Consider the following 19,453-nt stretch of genomic DNA (forward strand, 5'->3'; position numbering starts at 1 on the left):
CTGCATCATCCAGGCTTTCGTGCATTCAGTAAATTCAGGATCCAAGGTCATTGAGTTTGCATTGCCGCAGCAGCCAGGAAAGGACACACAATCATGGAATCATTGAATGGTTTGGGTTGGAAGGCACCTTGAAGATAATGCAAATCCAACGTCTTTCCCTGGTTTCTCAAATCACCATCCAGCCTGGTCTTGAACCCCTCCAGGGATGGAGCATCCACAGCTTCTCTGGACAAGCTGTGCCAGAGCCTCCTCACATCTCTCACAGTAAGGAATTTCTTCCCAGGATGAAGTCCTACCTCCAGCAGGGACTGGGACACTGCTAGTAACCTGCTGCCTCTTGCTTTTTCATATGTGGAGAGGAGGAGGAAACTATGCTTAAGCCAAAAATAATTGTGTGCATCAACCCTCAAAATTGCTGAGGTTCATTTTTTTCATAACTTCACAAGCCACTGTTTCAGGCTCAATCTAAACATGGAAAAATTGAGTCTCAAGACAGTGGCCTTTCAGATGACAAAATTATGGGTAGGAACCAAAAGTTCTTTTGCAATTCTTTCTAAGAATGGATGCAATCAATGCAAATATAATCTCATCTATAAACATTTAGCATCCAAAATGCTTTCTTCACCACTTGTTCCCATTGTCCTTTTTCAGCAGCTGGTTTTCTTTCCTGTGTTATGACTGAGTCACCATCCCTGGAGGTATTTAAAAGATGCACAGACGTGGCACTGAGGGACATGGTTTAAAGGTGGACTTGACAGTGCTGGGTTAATGGCTGGCCTTGATGATCTTAAAGGTCCTTAAAACCTAAACAATTCTTTGATCACTGAGTTCCCTACCTTAAAATGAAGCAAAGATCATATTCATCCATTACTCAAGAAATGTCAGCTTGCCTGAGTCAACCTGCAGCCAAACTGAAAGCTGGTTGGTGCTTTGCAGGTATCTTGTTAATATTTCATCAGCTCAAACACTCTTGATGGATCCAATTTGGGTGTGCTTTTTTCTATCGACATGTACTTGCTTTTCAATATTAAGAAACCCTGTCCTCTTAACTCCCTAAAATACAATGGCCTAGATAAGGTACAGTTTTATTTCAGTATTTTAATGAAAACCAAACCCAACAGAAACCCCACCCCCAGCTCCCTCATTAAGGGCCTGATCCAGCTCCCATTAACGTCAAGAGATGATCTGCCACTGACGCACTCAAGCGCTGGCTTGGATCCCTAGGTCATCAAAATTCATTTTCATCTACCAGTTATGTTATAGAAACCAGAGAAAACAGGGAGGATGACTGAAAATCGAGCTAGAGTTGATTGTAGCTGTAGCTGTCACCAGCACCCTCCTATTTTAAACATCTGCAGGCTGTACAGCCCATGTTGGGAGCAGCAATGCGTGCACACACGCACACATATATGGACACTGAGTCATTTGCAGGAACAGACAGTATAACCCACAGTTCTGAAACTCAATTAGGAAAATACCAGTTGGAACTAATAAGAGCCACATTTTGTTATAAAATCTAAGCTTTGCTGAACAAAAACTAATTTAAGGAACTGATGACATCAGAAACACTGAAGCTGGATAATTCTAGTGAATTGTATTTTAACCCAGGCATTCAGATACTCTTCATAAAGAAAAAGATTGTGCTTTTTATTGGCAACCAAAATTATCAGAGGTCTCCTCCCAAGAATTATTAAGAATTGTAAACACACTATTTCTGTGGAAGAAATAGTGTGTGAACAATGCAACAACATTTTTAATGACTCATACTGTGTCTATAGGCTGAGTATCATGGGATTCAATCCTCAACCAGCATTAGTAACTTCAGAGGTCTAAAATACTCTAAAAAATTGAGCTGGGAGAGAAAACAACTTACAGCTATCTGTGCCACTAAAACCACTGGGTGCATTGAATTAAAGGAAAGCACTTTCATTCATAACAAAGCAAGGTAACAAGAGCTAGGTCTCTTTTAGTGCAGATAAAGTAGAACAAGAATTAATTGAAAATAAATTTGTTATGTCTTCTTATATTGACTTGGAAACAAGAGCATGAACCAAAAATCATAAAAAAGGAAGCCATATGATCATGCAGAATCCCACTACTTCAGCTAAGAAGAGAAAAGAGAAGAAGGGAGAGGGAAAGGAAATGATCTTCCAGCAGTTAAGGTCTCTGAATTGGGCTGTGTTTTGCAGTCTCTCTGGCTTCTCTCCTATTTCCATCCACTCTGCCAGGAAACTGCTGAAGCTCCACAAAGCTGTTACAGAGACAGGACATTCCCAGACTTCCATTGTGCCATTTGGTGGAGCACTTGCTAATTTTAGATTAGAGGAGGAACACACTGGGACAATTAGCCAAGAGCCACTCCTGATTCTTGCTCCAACCCATCCTCAGACAAAATCACACCCAAACAACAAGACTGACAGCAACCCTTCTAACACAAACAAAAAACAGAGGCAAAGGAGGATCCATCCACTATGCCTTTTTTTGGCAGAATGCATCTTTTGGAAAACATGTGCCTTTCAATCTCAAAAAGCAAGCACTGGAAATGGAAAGCCTTCTCCCCTCACACAAAAGCCCAGCTGGGATTTCAAACCAGGGACTGTTTAAGGGCAGAGGGCAGGGAAGATGGTCAGGGAGCTCTCCCAAAGAGTGCATGCCACAAGAGATTATTTAGTTGCAGAGATAATGATATGACAATAATATGATATGGTTTGATAAAATTCAAAACCACCTCCATGCTGAAGGGCAAGAGCTCTTCCACCTGTCCCTCCCCACTGCATCACCCTGAGAGACATAAGCACAGAAAGGAACAGATTGACATATGAAAGGGAAAGGAACCCATAAATAAATATATACAAACACCATACCTTCAACAACACAACATCTACAGTCCTGTCCACCTTGGAGATGTCGCACAGGCTGTATCGCCTCTTGTGGCGTTCGTACATTTTGTCCAAAGAGCTGGGAGCAGAGGAGCAGAGCCCACCATGAACCCTGGGCTCACCACAGCCCCAGACCTCTCACATCCGTGCTCAGAGGAGTCCCTGTGTCTCAGCACACCAGCCTGCCCGAGCTTCTTAACAGGAAAACGAAAATCCCAGCGCTGCGCCCGGCTGATAAAGTCTTCTTGGAACAGATTTGCTTATACAGGCAATGCAGGAACTTATAGCAAACAAAAGATATTTGAAGACAGCTTTATACATATAGGATTATTTTTTTTGCAACTGCTAAGAATGGTATCAGCCTTCCTGTTACAGTAATAATAACAAAAAAAATGTTTTCCAGACAACTTTGATATCCAAAAAGCACCAGAATGAAAATCCTGCCCGAAAAGAGAACAAAAGCCAGATGTGTGCAGCACGAATACTGACACTCCAAGCGGAAATGCAGAAGGTAGGCTCAGCCACGATGGGTCTAATTCAGGAAGAAAACAAAAACAAACCAAAAAAACCAATCTCCGTATCCAACGCAAATACTGTCACCAAAGCGTTTTGTTTTTCACGCCCTCATGCACTGAAAGAAACAACAACAAAAAAGTACTTTCCTCCTTCCAAGTCAGTTCACTGTTCACCGGGCGAGACGGCTTGGGTTTGCGTTAAGTTTAAATTTCTAATGACAGCACTGGCCAAAAGGAAAGAAAATAATGAAATAAAGCCACTCCCTCCTGATTTCGGCTGGGACGTCACTGCTTGCCTTTTTAGTCCTGCACCAGTGTTCTCCCGGCTTTCAAATTTACTTTGCAGTTGTGGGAGCATGATTCACTGAGAGAAAAAAAAAAAAAAAAAGAGGAGGGAGCGGGGGAAGAAAAAGAAAAGCAGCAGCTTTTCTTTGCCAGCCTCTTCCACCTCTGGCTGCAGGCACTTGGTGTGCTTGCTCGGTCCAAAACGAGACTGAGAGCAAAGGGACGTGTTTTTCAGGAGGTAAAAAGACTCTTCCCACTCCCCCAGGGCAGGTGAATGAAAGACAGTTTCAAGGTTAATGCTTTCCTAAACCAGGAACGGAAACTTATGATTTAATCAGTGTGCATGGAAAAAAAACAAAAAAAAAAAGGAAATCAGCCATTTACATTTTCTTAGTTTGTTTGCAACACAAAGCAAAGATCTCAGCAACTAGTTGTCCAGAAAATATAATATTCCCTCATCTATTCTAGCCTGAAAGACAGAGCTTTTTTTCTTGGGGGCAGGAAAAAAGAAAAACCAACCCAAAGTTTTTTGTCTTTCTAATGCTGGGGCCAGCGAGAGTCTCTCTGCTCTCAATAGCTCATTCACATCAGCTGGGCCCTGCATGCTCACTGCCACATGGTTTCCTGTTTTCAAACTGCCCCCTTGCAGCCCCCTCCGCTTTCCACCCCACCCTGACCTCTCCAGGGATGAAATCTTTCCATACTTCCCTGGCTTTAGACATTCTCTCATTCACCGATTCAAAAGGGAATGGGGGCGGTTCAAAACGCAAGGAAAAAAAAGAGAGAAGAAAAGGGGAAGCAGAGTTTTCAGAGACTGGGAGTTTATAGCGAGCAGAACTTGCTGCTTTGCTGGATGGAAAAGCTGAAAATGCAGAATTTTTAATCCCAAGCTACAAAGCAGAACACAGAATTGGAAACAGCGTTTACCAACCCAAGGTTTGACTGCTGATCTGCAACAGCAGTGCCGGCAGACTGGCCCACCTCCTGCTGCTGGGATTTGCTCCACTCCTGGAGCTTAGTTAGGGGGATGTAGGTCTTTTCATCCAGTCCTGTAGGGTGGTCCCAGCTGCCTGGCCGTATAAAGAGATTTGTGGCCACCAGCTCAAACTCCTGCAAAGGTGACTCAAACCCTGCAGCCTACTGGAACGGATAAAGCGCAAGTTCTCGGCATCTGAATGCAAGATGGGTCTTCCAAAGGAGATCTAAACCCATCTGCTGCAAGCAAGGCCTCCAGCTTCTCTCTTGCCAGTGCTACCCAGTCTTCTGACTGCCCAAACCCACTGCACCACAGCCTGTGAGCAACACAGGAACTGACTCCCTTCCGTCCCTGTTCGGTAAAACACCACAACCCAGGAGTTTACAGAACCACAACACTGCTGAGAGTTCCTGGATGTGCTACCCTGATCTGTGCAGACTACACAAAAGCTACCCTACAGATTTAGCAGACTCAGTAACCTGAGTTACTGAGCACAGGGCTTCCCCTCCTGAGACTGAATGGCACAGTGGCCAGCCCTGACACGAAGGCTGGTCTTGGGCCTTGCACCTGAGTGTATCCTCAGGCGCTGGAGCAGGCTGGGACTCACGGCAGGTCAGATCTCCCAGTGAGGGACACAGGTACACTCTTACCTAGTCAGTGCCAGGCTCTCCCCACACTTCCCTTATGCTCCAGTCTCTCCCTCACACCCCAAAGCTTCATCTCCACCACACCACCAGCTGAACTGAGGAGGATTCCTGCATGAGACTGTCTTACAGCTACAGTCCCTGGCTCAAGATCTCAGCCAATGACTCCGTTCTCTCCAACAATGAGCAGAGCTTCTGCTTTCAGTATTAGGGCACACACAATGTGGTTGTACTTTGGGGACTTTCTGGAGCCACCAGTTTTCTCCACAAGTAATGAGTCCCAGCAGTCATGTGCCCATCGAGACAAGGAATCAGAAATGGCTGTGACAGCATTCCAGCCTTTCAAACACTACCATAAAAGGCAGGGATTTCCTCAAACCTAAATTTACAAGACAGGAACCCATAAACAAAGTATGTGAATTTAGTTCAGGTGTAGGAATTTGCAAAGTCAGAATGTCTTAATGATGTTCTAATGTTTCATTATGGAGTACCTTTTTATTTAAACTGATATAGCAGAGAGATTTAATCAATTTAATTACAGCTGCTGGTATGCCCAGCCAAGATTTATCCTAACAACTGCATAGCTCTGCTCAGACACTCCATTTAAAGCATTTCACCTTTGATCCACAGAGTTCCTCTAGCAACCAGAAAGAGATGTACAGCTGCAGGGCTCAAGGAATGCCCAGCATGCAGAGGAGGTGAGCATCACTAACTGTGACAGTGCATCTTCCACAGAGATGCAAGATGGGTCCAACTTGCAGCTGCAACAACACCCAGTCTTTCGCGGCTCACATTACCTCACCCTTCTTGCAGGTAAGGGGAAATGAGAAACATCTCCAGTCAAAGCAGATGGGAGACATGCTGGGAAATGTGCAGCTTTCATGGCAGGAGGCCAATTTTCCTGAGCTATGCACAAGCATTTTGGGATGGCCAAATGCCACAATTAAACCAGTGGGGGTTTTCATGGGGCAGCAAGGAACAGAAATCTCATGTGGAAGGTGCAGACAGGTGGAGAGAAGCAGCCAGGGAAACTACCAGACCCACACCAGGCTGGGTGACTCTGGGCACAGGATGTGTCCCAGGACTTGGTGCATGTCCTGTGAATCAAGATGATGACCTGCCTTACTCCTTAATTACGTGTCTAGGTTTAGTAAAGGTGGTCAGTTGATCTCCTTGACTCCCCTACACCTTCAGCCACAGAGGGAAAGAATCAACACACACCAAGACAAAAAATAACCCCTTCTCTCCCTTCTAATTTTTTAATTTAAGCTTCAAAATCCCTAATTTGTTCCAAGAGTTTTTTCTGTAGTTAGGTTCCTGACTCACAGCAAAGATCAGGGGACCAGTGACGACTACAGACAGCCAAAGTGCATCTCATCTTCATCTCCAGACTTTGCTGTTGAAGGGGGGGGGGAGGAATATAATATAAACAAGAAGATAATGTGCCAGACACGCTCTCCCTTGGGAGACCATCACCCTCTTCCCACATTAGGTGGGGCTTTTGCTGCATTGTTTCAGGCTAGAAATCCTGCCTTGCACACAGCCTGCAATCCACACAGGCACTGTCAGGCAGACACAGAACACGACTCAGCTGGGACAGAGCAGAACAAAAGCTTTCAGTCTCTTTTGTCCAGCTATTTAGGCAGTCCTTGAATGCCATACAAGTGTTTAGACACTATATAGCATTTATGCTCTGAAACACCATGAAACAGGAGATCAGAAAATAAAGATTAAATTAAAAAAAAAAAAAAAACTAACAAGAAAATAATTCTCTTTTTTTGGCAAGTTGCTCAAAATGGAGAGGAGACGCGAGCAGCAGCCCCGGCCATCGGCTGCTGATGCGACAGTTCTGGGATCCTTATTGAAAACATCTGGAAGCTCTGAGCCACTATGTGCAGCCAGGAGTTTGAAACTATCCAATCATTTCATATTCAAACCCAAGTCCAGCGCTGCGGATTTCAAGGGAAGGAAAAGAAGGGGAAGAAAAAAAAAGAACAACCGCACTTGATCACGCCATATGATCTGTAACCCATCCAGATAAAACTCCTCCTCCTCCTCCGCCCGCTAACAGACCTCTTAATGACAAGGAAATCATGGTTATCCTGAAACAGACTGAACTATTGTTATCTGTTTCAAATTACTTTTGCCATATCGTTATGAAACACTGCAATGATGCAATCTGCAGAAATACTCAGGCGCATTAACTTTTTAAACCGCGACTCTGATAGGAACTAATGGAGCAGCAGATGAAAGGAAAAAATTCTCCCTTTTTTAAGCAAGGCAAAACCCACTTTTGGGCACTACAATGAGGTGACAATAAATTCATCAGGCAGTAAGAGAGAAGAATTACAATTTCAATTGCTCTTTTCTTTAAAGAAAGTAGCTTTGTGGGAAGGCTTGTTAAAATTTTACATTTCTGGCTCTTGCAAGGATAGACAAAACAAATCGCTTTTTTCCTAAAACTAAATAAGGCAAAGGAAATCTGTACTCTAATGCTGCAAAGCCTGTAAGAGGAGCACGTCCAGTCTGGAAAGGAGAGCACATCCATCCTGTCTGCTGGGAGAGAGGTCAGCGCCCACGTGAGACCAGACCACGATGGACACTCAAATGTGGATTTTGAAGCAGACCAGGCTGCTGCTGACCCCAGCAAGCACTCACACCACAAACCTTGGTCAAGAGCCCTGGATTTCTCATGGCATTTCTCATGCTTGGAGGAGCCTGCAGCACTGAGAGGAGTTTTGTGGCTGACCCAGTCCCACTGTGCCTGTCCGTCTGCATCCCTGTGGGGTGGTGGCACTCCTGTCCTGGGCTGCATCCCTCTGGCCATGGCACGATCCAGCAGTGTCCCACCAAGCTATAAGTGGCTCTAAAAGGCTGGCTGTGATTTTGAATTCCCCCTCCTGGAAAGAAAAGGAGTCACAGAGGGAGACATGGACAGTCCCTCACCACCTGAGGCAAATCCATGCTACTCTAAGGGGGAATGTCAGTGATGCAGCAAGAAACCTTCACAATCCTGGTTCTAAAACACCTCCATATTAATCAGTTTGATTTAATCCTTGGGCCAAATCATCCATAGTACCAACACAAGTTTTATTCTCCAGCCTGGGACTCTCCTAAAACTTCCCTATTTAAATCATATATTCACACCAAGGTCTGGAAAGAGGCATTTCCTCACGGAGCAATGCTTTGGGACAACACGACTGGGCTGAATTTAACATCAAACAATCCACTGTCCAGCTGCAGCCTGTGTTTGAGCTCAGACAGAACCAGACAGAAACAGCTAAAGAGCCACGAGGGAATGAGGAGGACTTGGAAAGCTGTCAGACACGGATACATGGAGCACGTGTTTTGAGAAAATACAAAAACACCTTGAGAGACCTTCAGCCACTTCCTGACCCTTCCCTTTTTCCAATATTTCTCAGAGACTCAGTGTGCATTTTTCAGGAATTTCTATTGACCAAATAACCTTCAGAAAAATGCTGAAGCTTTGGTCAGCCACAGAGCATGTCTGAACATCCTTCTAGAGGAAGTCAACTGCCCATCTCACAGCTCCCAAATGGCTACAGGAGAAACACAACCCACTCAAGAGATTAGCAACCCCTCAGCTGACTCTACATCACTTTGCAAGATCTGCTTCTTCCTCTACCAAAAATAACTGCAGTTGGGATGTCTAGCTGGCTGGAGTGCTGTGGGATCTTAGAGCAGCCCACAGATATTTATTTAGCGTGTTATGGGAGTTGAGAGAAATACTCCTGCTGTCAAGCACTGGACATGTTGCTTTGCTCTGTGAGTTTCAACATTCTGAAAATAGGAAAGGGAAAACATGAGTGGAAAAAGCAGCAACAGTCCCAAAAGAGGCTGTCAAGGAGCACCTGAGTTATGAACAAATCAGCTGCATGTCCCCTGTGCCCTCCTGGCAGCTGCTCCCATGCTCAGGCTCTTCCCACCATGGCACAGGGTCTAATGACTTACAGATTGGGTCAAACACCAAAAAAATGGGGACTTTTGTAAATAATAACACAATCTGCAACCAAAACAAGTGGATGGAGGATAATGCTTTGATTTCACAGCTGGCACAGCTCAGCCTGGAGCTGCTGCTGAAAAAATGATGCTCACTTCTCTGATCTCATCCAACACTAAAGTTGGTCACAATAGATTTGTTTATGTTTTCCTTTATGGTTTTCAGTTGCTGTCAATAAACATGCAAATTTTACATGCACACATTGAGTGGTAATGTTCACTAATTACTGTGATTCTCCTATAAAGGAAGGATTACAATTTGGGGATCTGGACATAAATAAAAGTATTTAAAATAGCGCATTGCATTTATAGGAGTTTTCAAAACACTGTAAACATTATATAAGTCACTTCAAATTGGTTTGCACAGACCATCCCTCAAATACCTGAAGGCCTGCTCAAGCCCAATAAAAGCAATGTCTAATAATTTGTCCTACAGAGGAGTTAAGGAAGACATCATTGCATTTGTCTCAAATGCAAGAAAAAGGGGATGTTTCATTAGTTGTATAAGTCAGAAAGTACTGAGTTTACAACTAAAAACACATGTTCTGTTCCCCCATAACAACATATTCTAGAAAGACTGAATCTCAACAGTTCAAGACAGGAGGTTAAAAACCAGTTCAAGTTCTTGTGCAGGAAAGCAAAGCACCTCACATTTCCAGAGTGCAGGAAACATGCCTGTGCTCTGAAGTGATCCCCACTGCTGTGGGCAGGGCACAGGAGCAGGCAGACATGGCCTGGGCCACTCCAGGATGCCTCAGCATCACACGAGATCAGTGCCATGAAATGCCTGCTGGATGGCTCTAGCTGATGAATTATGTCTTTAGCTAAAAACAGAGACAGGGTAGCAGATTATGTAGATGAATTGGCGGATAAAGCGCAACAAAAATGACGTATGGCATGAGTGAGTGAAATTAATGGACAATATAAAAATGACACATCTTGAACTGAGGAAATTATTCAACTTTTACCATTCTTTCATGCCTACAGTTTAAGGCACTGTAATCTAACTGAAAAACAGAGACGGGTCATTCAAATTAATAAATCATGCCAGAAAATGATTCAGTTTCCCTTCTTTTATTTTTTTCCTTTTTAACTGAAGTCCCTAAGACTCAGCCCTTCGGAAGCCCACACGACCCAGTGCATTGTCCTGGCCAGGCACTCTGTCCAAAGGGGAAAAAGTTATCTTTTCTTTCATCTTGTAATTGAAAATCTGGGAGGGGAAGCACTGGGAAAGCAGAGCACTGTACAAAGGCACCCATCATATTCCCAGGTCAGCTTTCTGCTTGGCTGCTAATGAAGGCAGTGGATTGAGGACACCGTGGCATTTGTTCTGCCCTTCCAATTTTCCTGTTTGCTTTGTGGGAAGGACGATCTCAGCCCCCAAGGGTAGCTGAGATGCTCTGAGTGCAGCCAAGCCCCTCTCTCAGCAATAACATCCACTCCAGATCACCCTCCCACCTACACCCGCATTCAACCAATATTTTCGTGCCCTCTCTCCATGCATTTGGAAACCTGAAATGAAATCCAACGCAAACTTTGAGAGGAGGCATTTGGAATCCAGCTCCTGCCTGGGAGGTCTGCTTTAGGACCACATGAGTATTCCTTTGCTCACTGTTTTATCCGTTTCCCTGGTAGTCCTCAGTAAAGAATATTAAACAAACATGTCCTTACAGCTCAATAGCCCAGGAGAGAATGTTGACCCTGTGGAAAAAAAATTGGTTTTATCCATTTTTACCCCACTTTCATCCCTCTGGACTAAGGATGTATATACAAGGGTAAGGACTCATTGGGTCCACAAAGCCATCATTAAGAACTGCTGCATCAATCCATGCTGAGTATATTCTCCCCTATAGCCTGATTTTAGAAAGTATTTTTAAAGGAATTTCAGGGCATAAAACATGTATAGTAACAGCCAGATACGTGGAAGCATCACCCTTAGTAAGGAATTTCCTCAGCAGTTGATGCTGCTCCAGAAAAAGAATAAAATATTTATTCTAAGGTTATAAACTAAACATATCCTACACCTCTACCAGCTTTTCAAAGATCCCTCTGCAGTAACATTTGTTGTTGCAAGGTTAAATCCCAACTGGAATAATGGTTCCCAAGCCCTGCTCCTGTGCCTCTCCACTCAGTTAAAGCTAGGGAATGTCCCTGCAAACATGGGGAATGTCAGCCAATACAGGTGCATTAGGAAAGTTTGAGTTGCTGACTTTTTGTGCTCCCCTCTCTCATTCCCCACCTGCCAGAGATGATGCATTTTCATATTTTTAACAGCTTTTTTCAATAGATAAATACATATAAGACAATGGATGATGATAAATGGCACCAAAAATGTCAAAAAGCAGCAGTTATTATATTCTGCAATTTCCCTGAGTTATCCTTCTGATTTGGACTGTCCCAGGAGCTGCAGATTGCTGTGCTGCAGATAAAGGAAAATGGAGCATCTGAGATTTTTGCCAGTGACTACAAGGAAAGAGTTGGTTTTGTTTTCTTAGGAAGAAAGAGGAAAATGTTCTGAAGCTTTCTCTTCAGGCTAAAATCCAAAACATTTACAAGACTCAAGAGCACAAAAGCTTGCAGATAACCAGCAGAACTGATGCCAGTGCCATCAAAGCAAACAACTAACAGCAACTGGGAGGAATGCAGATTATGCAGCCATCCCTCTCTATTGGGAAAAAAAACAAAACTGTTATACAACAGTTAAATAATTTAACTACTCCAAGTTATTATTCCTCAGCTAGTCTTTTTTGGCTATCATGCAGCACCAGTCTCTTCTGTTTCTGAAGCTTGCCTTTAGGAGAAAAAAAAAAGGCAACTTCAAAACATGCAAAAATTAATGAAACCCATATGTGGGATATTGTCATTATTCCATGTTTATAAGAGGATCAGGTTTTGTTAAATGGGCTTACTTAATGCAGACGCATAAGCAAAAATACCCAGCAAAAGATCTGACAGCTATTGAAAGCAAAATATTTTCACAATTTAAACTAAAAGCCACTATATATTTTGGTGCAACTTTGTTTATAGCTTCTCTGACAGCTTATAAAGTTCTCCTAACCAGAGAAACATCTCCTAGATAAGATTTTACCTTTTTGACTTTCACCCTCATACTGTATTTAAGCTGGGACAACCTAAAAATCAATGGATTATGGAAACATCTGTTGATACAGGCACACAATTTTGACTTTTTTCAACAGCTGGTGTTATTTTATGCTCAACTTTGGCTAGGCCAAAATTTTGGTAAGACTGGAAGAAAATAAAAGTTGGGCTCCTCTTGTTGTCAGCACCTCATTCCCACCCCTTTGGGGGAAAAGGATGAATGCCCCCCAAGTGTGGTCTTGCCCACCAGACTCAAGACAAGAAATAAAGGAAATCTCGCTAAATACTGGCTAAAAATACCCCCTTCTGTTGCTGCTTTCTGCCCCTACAAGGGACTAAGCACCCTCCACTGCCCATCTTCCTGGCTCCCATTTGCCCCTCCAACAGCAATCCACAATAAATCCCACGTTTCTATTGCCTCCCCTGCTGCTATTTCACTGCTGGGATCCAGACATCTGCCAACATCCTCTTTAAAAGATAACACACAATATATTTTAAGAGTCAAGCTGCCACAAGATATTTGGTGCTTCAGACAGTGCTCCTTCCCAGACAGAGAACACGCACTGCTCACAGGAAGGCTTGCATAAAAAACAGAATGTACTTTTCTGTGAATCTAATGACTGCCTAACAAAAAAAACCAAAACAACAAATTCAACCAAAATATCCTATTTTCAACATTTAATTCAGCTGCTAGTTGAAACAAGATGTTTCTATCTAAATTCTGTTTTCTTGAAGGAGAAGAAAACAACTTACAAAGCTTTTAAAGAGCTCCAGTCTTTTTCAGTGTACATTCAAACTGTCAAGAGCCAAAAAAAGCCAATACCCCACGCACAGATTTTTTCTTTCCCTTTGCTCTTTTTAACAGAGAGGACTTATTTAAATCTTACCTTCAAACTTCTTACTTCCCTGCCATGCACTCCTAGAGTCTCTGTCAGCTGTGCCAATGCCTGCCCAAAAGGACAATCATAAAAAACCCCAGTTTAAACAGAAACTGCTTATCTAGAGGAGGGAGAGCCCCAGGTTCGCAAGCAGAGGAGATATTTCAGCATTAAAGAATTCTCGGAGCTACTCCAAGACACAAATTTCTGTTGTCTGCTGCACTGCAAGGATTTTAAGCCCAGAAAGAAGCTATTTATTTAGTCTATATACATAGATTTATAACAAAGGCAGAGGATCCATCGACAGTCTTCTGGGTGCTTTTTGCATCGTTTATAGCATACGAAGTAAAGCTCAGCTTCCTCAAAGACAGAAAAGAAGAAATAAACAAGGCTTGACAAGAAAAATCAAACACTGTCCCCCAAATATACAGCTATGAACTAAAAAAGCTTTTTCAGCTGCCTCTCAATTTCTCCTCAGAGCACATTAAAACACAGAATTTGCAAAATGCCCTAAAACCCATTTCTGCCTGTGCTGCAGGGAGGAATTTCTCTCACCCCTTCCCTTTGTAAGACCCCAATCTTTACAGTCATGCCTCTCTTGGTTTATCTACAGGTGGGAATATCTGGACATGATGTAAGCAACCTTCATTCTCTTTAAAAGGCTCAAAAAGGCACATTACTGCTCTGTTTTAACCCTGGAGTGCAGGCATTTGAAGCTACAACTCATCTGGGCAAGCAGGTCAGTAAGTGTTTCCTCACCTTGTTATGGCCAGTGAGTTAAAAAAAGAAATAATAGTGGAACAAATTACCAAGGAATCCTTCTGTAATCTCAGTAGATTTTAACAGCCCATCCCTCTCTATGCTTTTGGTAAGAATTAGTACAGTATTTTGGAAAGGCAGAAGAGATTTCATACTCCTAAACAGAAGATGATCTCAGATTGAAACCAACATTTCAGAGAACTGCACCTCCAGTCTTTGAAAATGTGTATTTTGGAAATATTCCTCCTAACAGCTTTCAGGCATTTAGTATATCCAGCTGTGTTAAGAAACCAAGCAAAAGTTCAGTGTCAAGTAGTTCAGGATTATGATCTTTTTTTTTTTTTTTTTTTTTTTGATTAATAGAGGTAAGCACAGTCTCAGACACAAGACAAACAAGTCACTTGATGCTAAGCAGACTCAGTACCAGAGCTCAGACTAATGAGCAAGCAGGGGTGAGGCTTCGTGTTCCTGTCTCTTATCTCAGCAGCTGGAAGGACACCACATGAGGAGGGAGAGCACAGCCAGAGACAGGCAGAGCCAGCCCCCAGGTACCTGCAAACGCAGCACTGGTGCTCCAGTGGGGAAGATGGGAATGCTGCAGGAGAGGGAGGCACGTGGTACTGGTAAAGATGCAGTAAGAATATGACCCCAAACAACTAAGTGCAAAAATAAGGAGAAACTACTATTAAGTGGCTGTAATGGGATCAGGGCAAAGTCTTTAAGGGAGAAGTAGTATCTAATCAGGCTGAGGAAACCAAAAGCCACCCATCAGACCTTCTGCAGATCTGAAAGGAGAGCAGCATAACTCAGGTTAAACACAGAATAGCATCAATTCCTCTGTTTCAAACTACACAAACAGAAGAGAAAGCAAACAAGGTAATCCAGAAATATTTGCTCTGTTTTTTTGGATTAGTCTCCTGGGCACAGCTACCGCCTTCATTTTCACCAAGTACATCACTGGCACTAAAATGATAAACACAGCAAGTAAGAAGGGAGGGAGCAGTTAAGTTCACCACTGCTCAAGAGAAAATCAGAAAGTTTGCTACATCAAGTACATGTTTATTTAGGCATAAATTTAATGTATAAGTGAAGCAGAAAGAGAAGTGGAAGAAGAACTTTATTATCTGCAAAAGACCAAGTGGAAAAGAAAGCCTAGTTTAGAATTTGCTCCCATCTGCTAATTCCTATACAGCTGATGAAGTATATTTTATTAAACCATTGCAAAACATTTTATGTTCATGTTGCACCCTCCTTACTGGGGTTATTTCAAAGGAGAAGTCCAAAACACAGACCACAGCAGTGAAAAACCAAAGCAGCAGTGGAAAGGAGGAGCAGCATGGAGAAGAAACTTCTATGCTTTGTGTCTACCTGCTCTGGGGTGCCAATAAAAATGTCACTCTTGTCAATGCTTTATACATGTCATTTGCAGACATCACCTCTTCTTTGGCATAACTTATGACTAAAGTCTTCTACCAAAATTCAGAAGTTTCCTATTCTTGAAAGTTTCCATTAATTATGACAGCAAGGACAGCTATGACTGCCCACAGCCAAACACAACACACCAAGGCACTGCTCTGACCCTGGGGATTTTAATTCTGACCTGCAGCTGCCCCAGCTCAGCCAAACCCATTCCCTCCCAAACTTTTATTTTGGACATCACATTCTTGGACACCAAATCACACAGTCCTTCTGGGTGGACTATGATATTTGAATCATCCACTGCAACATTAACCATCTATTCTCGTTTCACAGCCCCAAGCTTAAAAACCTTCCCACCACCACCAGTCTGTCCTGTACAACTGCAAAGATGTCCTTGCCATGCCAGAGAGCCATCAGTCTGCTCAGTGCAAGGATGCTGCATGAAGAGGCAAACATTTAGTTATCACCCAAGCTTTTATCTCATCTGATGTTTTAACAGCAGTTTGAGCCCAGAAGCATTCTGCAACACAGCTGAGTCACCCTGGGCCACACCAGGATGTGTGTGTGACACCAGGCAGAAACAGACACTGAGCAGAAACAGCTGAGGTGCTGCAGGAAAAACAACAGGTTTCCACCTTTGCATGAAAATAATATAATAAGGGAAGGTAAACAACCTAAAATAGGTGGGAAAAGGCTGAGCACAGTAACAAAAAGGGAAATCTGTGAAAGGACCATGAAGTGACAGGCACTTTGATTCCATGTTTCTATGGAAAAAGTTCAACAGTCCCTCTTATCTTCTTACACTCGTCATTCTTTTCATCTTTTGCTGGAAGGTAAAGTCAGAAATGCTATGACTGGATATTGCTAGAGCCTGCTCCATCAGTTCTCAAGAGTTCCTGTTCATCTCTCCTATCTGTCCCATGACTACTCACAAAAACCCAGAACAAATGTATAGGAACATAATTAAAAATCTATTTGTTGCATTTATAAGGCTTTCCTCCAAAGTGGTGTAAATTCCAATAAATGGCAAAAACCCGTAATCTACAGAATAGCATAAACAGCGGTCTGTCTACACTGTAGGGGGCCAACTCTGGCTTCCTAAATATCAGAATGGGAACCAGCTAAGTTCCTTCAGAAGGATAAAAACCCAGTGTTCTGATAGAGCAAAGTACCCATTTGTCATAATAATGCAGCTTCCATCAAAAGTCTACATTTGGTCTCCCACGTTATCTTCTTAGTTTTCTCTATACTTAGACCAGGAATTCAATGTGCAGTAATCATATCTACTGTAGAACAGTTACACCACAAAACTTCTAAGATATTTCAACCAAATAAAAGAACCTACAGAATAAAGGAGATTGGACCTTTCAGAAACAGCACAATATTTTCCTTCATAAGGTACAATATTCAATGCCAGCATTCCTTTGCTAGACTAACAGTCTTAAACATCCATTATTTTATGGATAGTATGGATCCATACTTTTATGACTGCATAGAAAATGAATGTATCAAACCACTGGAAGAGAGCTCCAAACCCAGGATTTTCTATCCTGGACTATTTTAAGTTCTGAACCAGGACATAAAATCTGTTAGGTCTGTATTTTACAAACTTGCAAAATAACAGAGTCCTGATCTTTAAAAGGATCTGAAAGCTACTTTAATACACTGATGCAAAATAATTTATGAGTGAACCCCTTTGTCTGAAGCAAGCCGTAAGTGAGCACTCCAGAACTGTAGTTATTAAACAGTTGTCTTCAATCTAAACCATCTCAAAACTAAAACCAGAATAAACAAACAACTCCGCCTTTGAGGCAACAGCATCTACAGATGAAACTGCAGGTAGATCTTGATGCCTTCAACCATGAGTGTGAAGAAACAGAGGGATAAACTTCGCTGCAACTGGGAGGATGGCAGAGCCAGATGTTTCGTTAGAGAAAATGAGGAGATGATGAAAAACCAGAGTATCAGGCAGCAATCTTTGCCTCTGAAGCACAGTGGCTGAAGGGGAAGGGGAGGAGAATTAACTCACCATCTCCAGAGATCAGCAGGGCTGGCACAAGCCCTGTGGCCACGGTGGGGGCGGCGCGGGCGCCTTCATCTGCCCCGAGCCAGAGCGGGGAGCAGCATCCCTGCACTGAGCTGGGGATTTGGCTCCGTGTCCACGTTCCTGCCTCGCCCCTTAACATCCGTGAATCCTGTGACTGAGCTTGGAAACTACTGTCTTGAGCTGGGGATTACCAGCATTCTGGAGAAAAAGGCATCGGAAATGCAGCACCCGGAGAAATTCAGCGCAGGACAAAAAAAAAACCTGCCACAATAGTTGTATAAATGCCTTCAAGGCATGAGTAATGGTAAAGGCCAAACAAGAAGCTCAGCCTGGTTTGAATTTCTCTTTCTTTTCCTTCCCCCAGCTTTTATTCTTGCTCCCTGCAGCTTGTGTGGCGATGGCCAGAGCAGGCGGCGAAAGCCGGGGTGATGTGTCCTGCACAGCCATGAATTCACTCAGGGCTGGCCAGCTGACACAATTTCCTCACACAGCTCAAAGGCTCTGCTCTGAGCATCCGGGGCAGACACAGGATGCTGGTGGGTGTGAGAAAGGGCTTGGCAGATGACTAGCCCAAAGGCCTGACCCGATGGGTAAGTGTGTGTCAGCCTCCAGCATTAATGCCAGGCTTAGGGCAGGCTCCCTTTTGGCTCGGATTTTCCGTGTTTACTGTAGTTACAGGACAACATTTACAAAGAGAGGGTTACACAAGTGATTTTAAAGAGGCAGGGTGAGAACACAGCCTATTGTTAAGGCAGCACTTTCCACCACCAGACCCAGCTCTGATTTGTTTCCAACACTTCAGCCACTTGCTCTGAAACTGTCCAAGCTGGTGACAAAATTCCTATGCTATTCTGCAGGTCCTTTGGAAAAAAGGGATTTGCAACTCCCATCCCATGGCATGTACATATGCACACCCATGCAGATGGAGAAAATGAACATCAGTGCATACAGACAACCTGAATTTTGTCAGGTTCTCAGGGGGAGCAGTTTGTTAAAATAGTATTCCTAAGAAAATGAATTGGAGCCTGGAGAACTATAGCAATCCCTTGTCTTGGGTCACCAGCAAGGTTCAGTAGTTTGGAACTGCACCAGACTCTGCTCCTCAGCACCAGCAACAGAAGGTGGGTGCCACTGTACACCTTGGCCAGAATTTTATCCATTTATCTGATTACTCCAAGGAAGAGATATATGAGAGATTACAGCTGGGGTAAGGAAAAATCTCTGCATTCTTCACACCTACTGTCCATCCCAACACTCATCTCCGTGCCATGTGCGTCTCTACTCTCTCCCATAGGCTCTTTTCCATCCCCTTCTTCCCACCTTCATCTCCTGCAGTCCTGCTGCCCCAGTCCCCTTCCTGTGCTCACCCTGCCAGACTCTGGCCAAGCAGCTCCTTGCTCTTCTCCCTGTTCAGCAAAGCACAAACATGGGGGCTACAAACCAAAACCAATGGGCAACAACAGACCTGAGGCTTGGTCCTGGCAGCATCACCTCTCTTATCTCTAACAACTCCCAGGGAAGGAGGTTTCCTGGCCTCCCCAGGTGGTCTTGCAACAGTTTTATGATGGTAACAGGATGTTTTCACAACATCCAGCCTAAATCATCCTGGCAAATTAGCAAATCAGTAAATTAAACTGCCATGGAAATCTGGGACTTTAATAACCACTATTACATCTTGGCAGCCTGCTGGATTGCACAATGGCTTTCTTTTTGCCGCATCGAATAAATTTAGTTCTTTCAATCTCTTCTCACGTTTCTTAATCTCTTCTCATTGTTCCCTTCTGGACACTTTCCAATCTGCCTGTGTCCTCCTCTGAGCAGGGCACCCCAAGCTGGATTTGATGGCACTGATGATGGCTCCACAGTGCCACACATGAGTAAGTCACCTCCCACACCTTACGGAGGACACTCCTTCAAATATAACTCCAAACA

General features: G+C 43.5%; 1 protein-coding gene across 16 annotated transcripts in view; it reads right to left on the reverse strand.

Moving 5' to 3' along the window:
• AKAP13 (A-kinase anchoring protein 13) overlaps positions 1-19,453 on the reverse strand; it is a 209,088-nt gene that overhangs the window by 70,331 nt on the left and 119,304 nt on the right. For 2 of the 16 annotated variants that reach the window (XM_063169889.1, XM_063169886.1), the window contains exon 1: positions 2,865-3,612. The exons of 13 other annotated variants lie outside the window; for them this stretch is intronic. In XM_063169889.1, the coding sequence (XP_063025959.1) occupies positions 2,865-2,945 (81 nt within the window). In that variant the 5' untranslated portion in view covers positions 2,946-3,612. Of the gene's footprint in view, positions 1-2,864; positions 3,614-19,453 lie in introns of those variants that run through there. One more of the 16 variants, XM_063169888.1, reaches the window with a different exon arrangement.

Source organism: Melospiza melodia, chromosome 15, assembly GCF_035770615.1.
Source record: "Melospiza melodia melodia isolate bMelMel2 chromosome 15, bMelMel2.pri, whole genome shotgun sequence".
Classification (NCBI taxonomy): Eukaryota; Metazoa; Chordata; class Aves; order Passeriformes; family Passerellidae; genus Melospiza; species Melospiza melodia.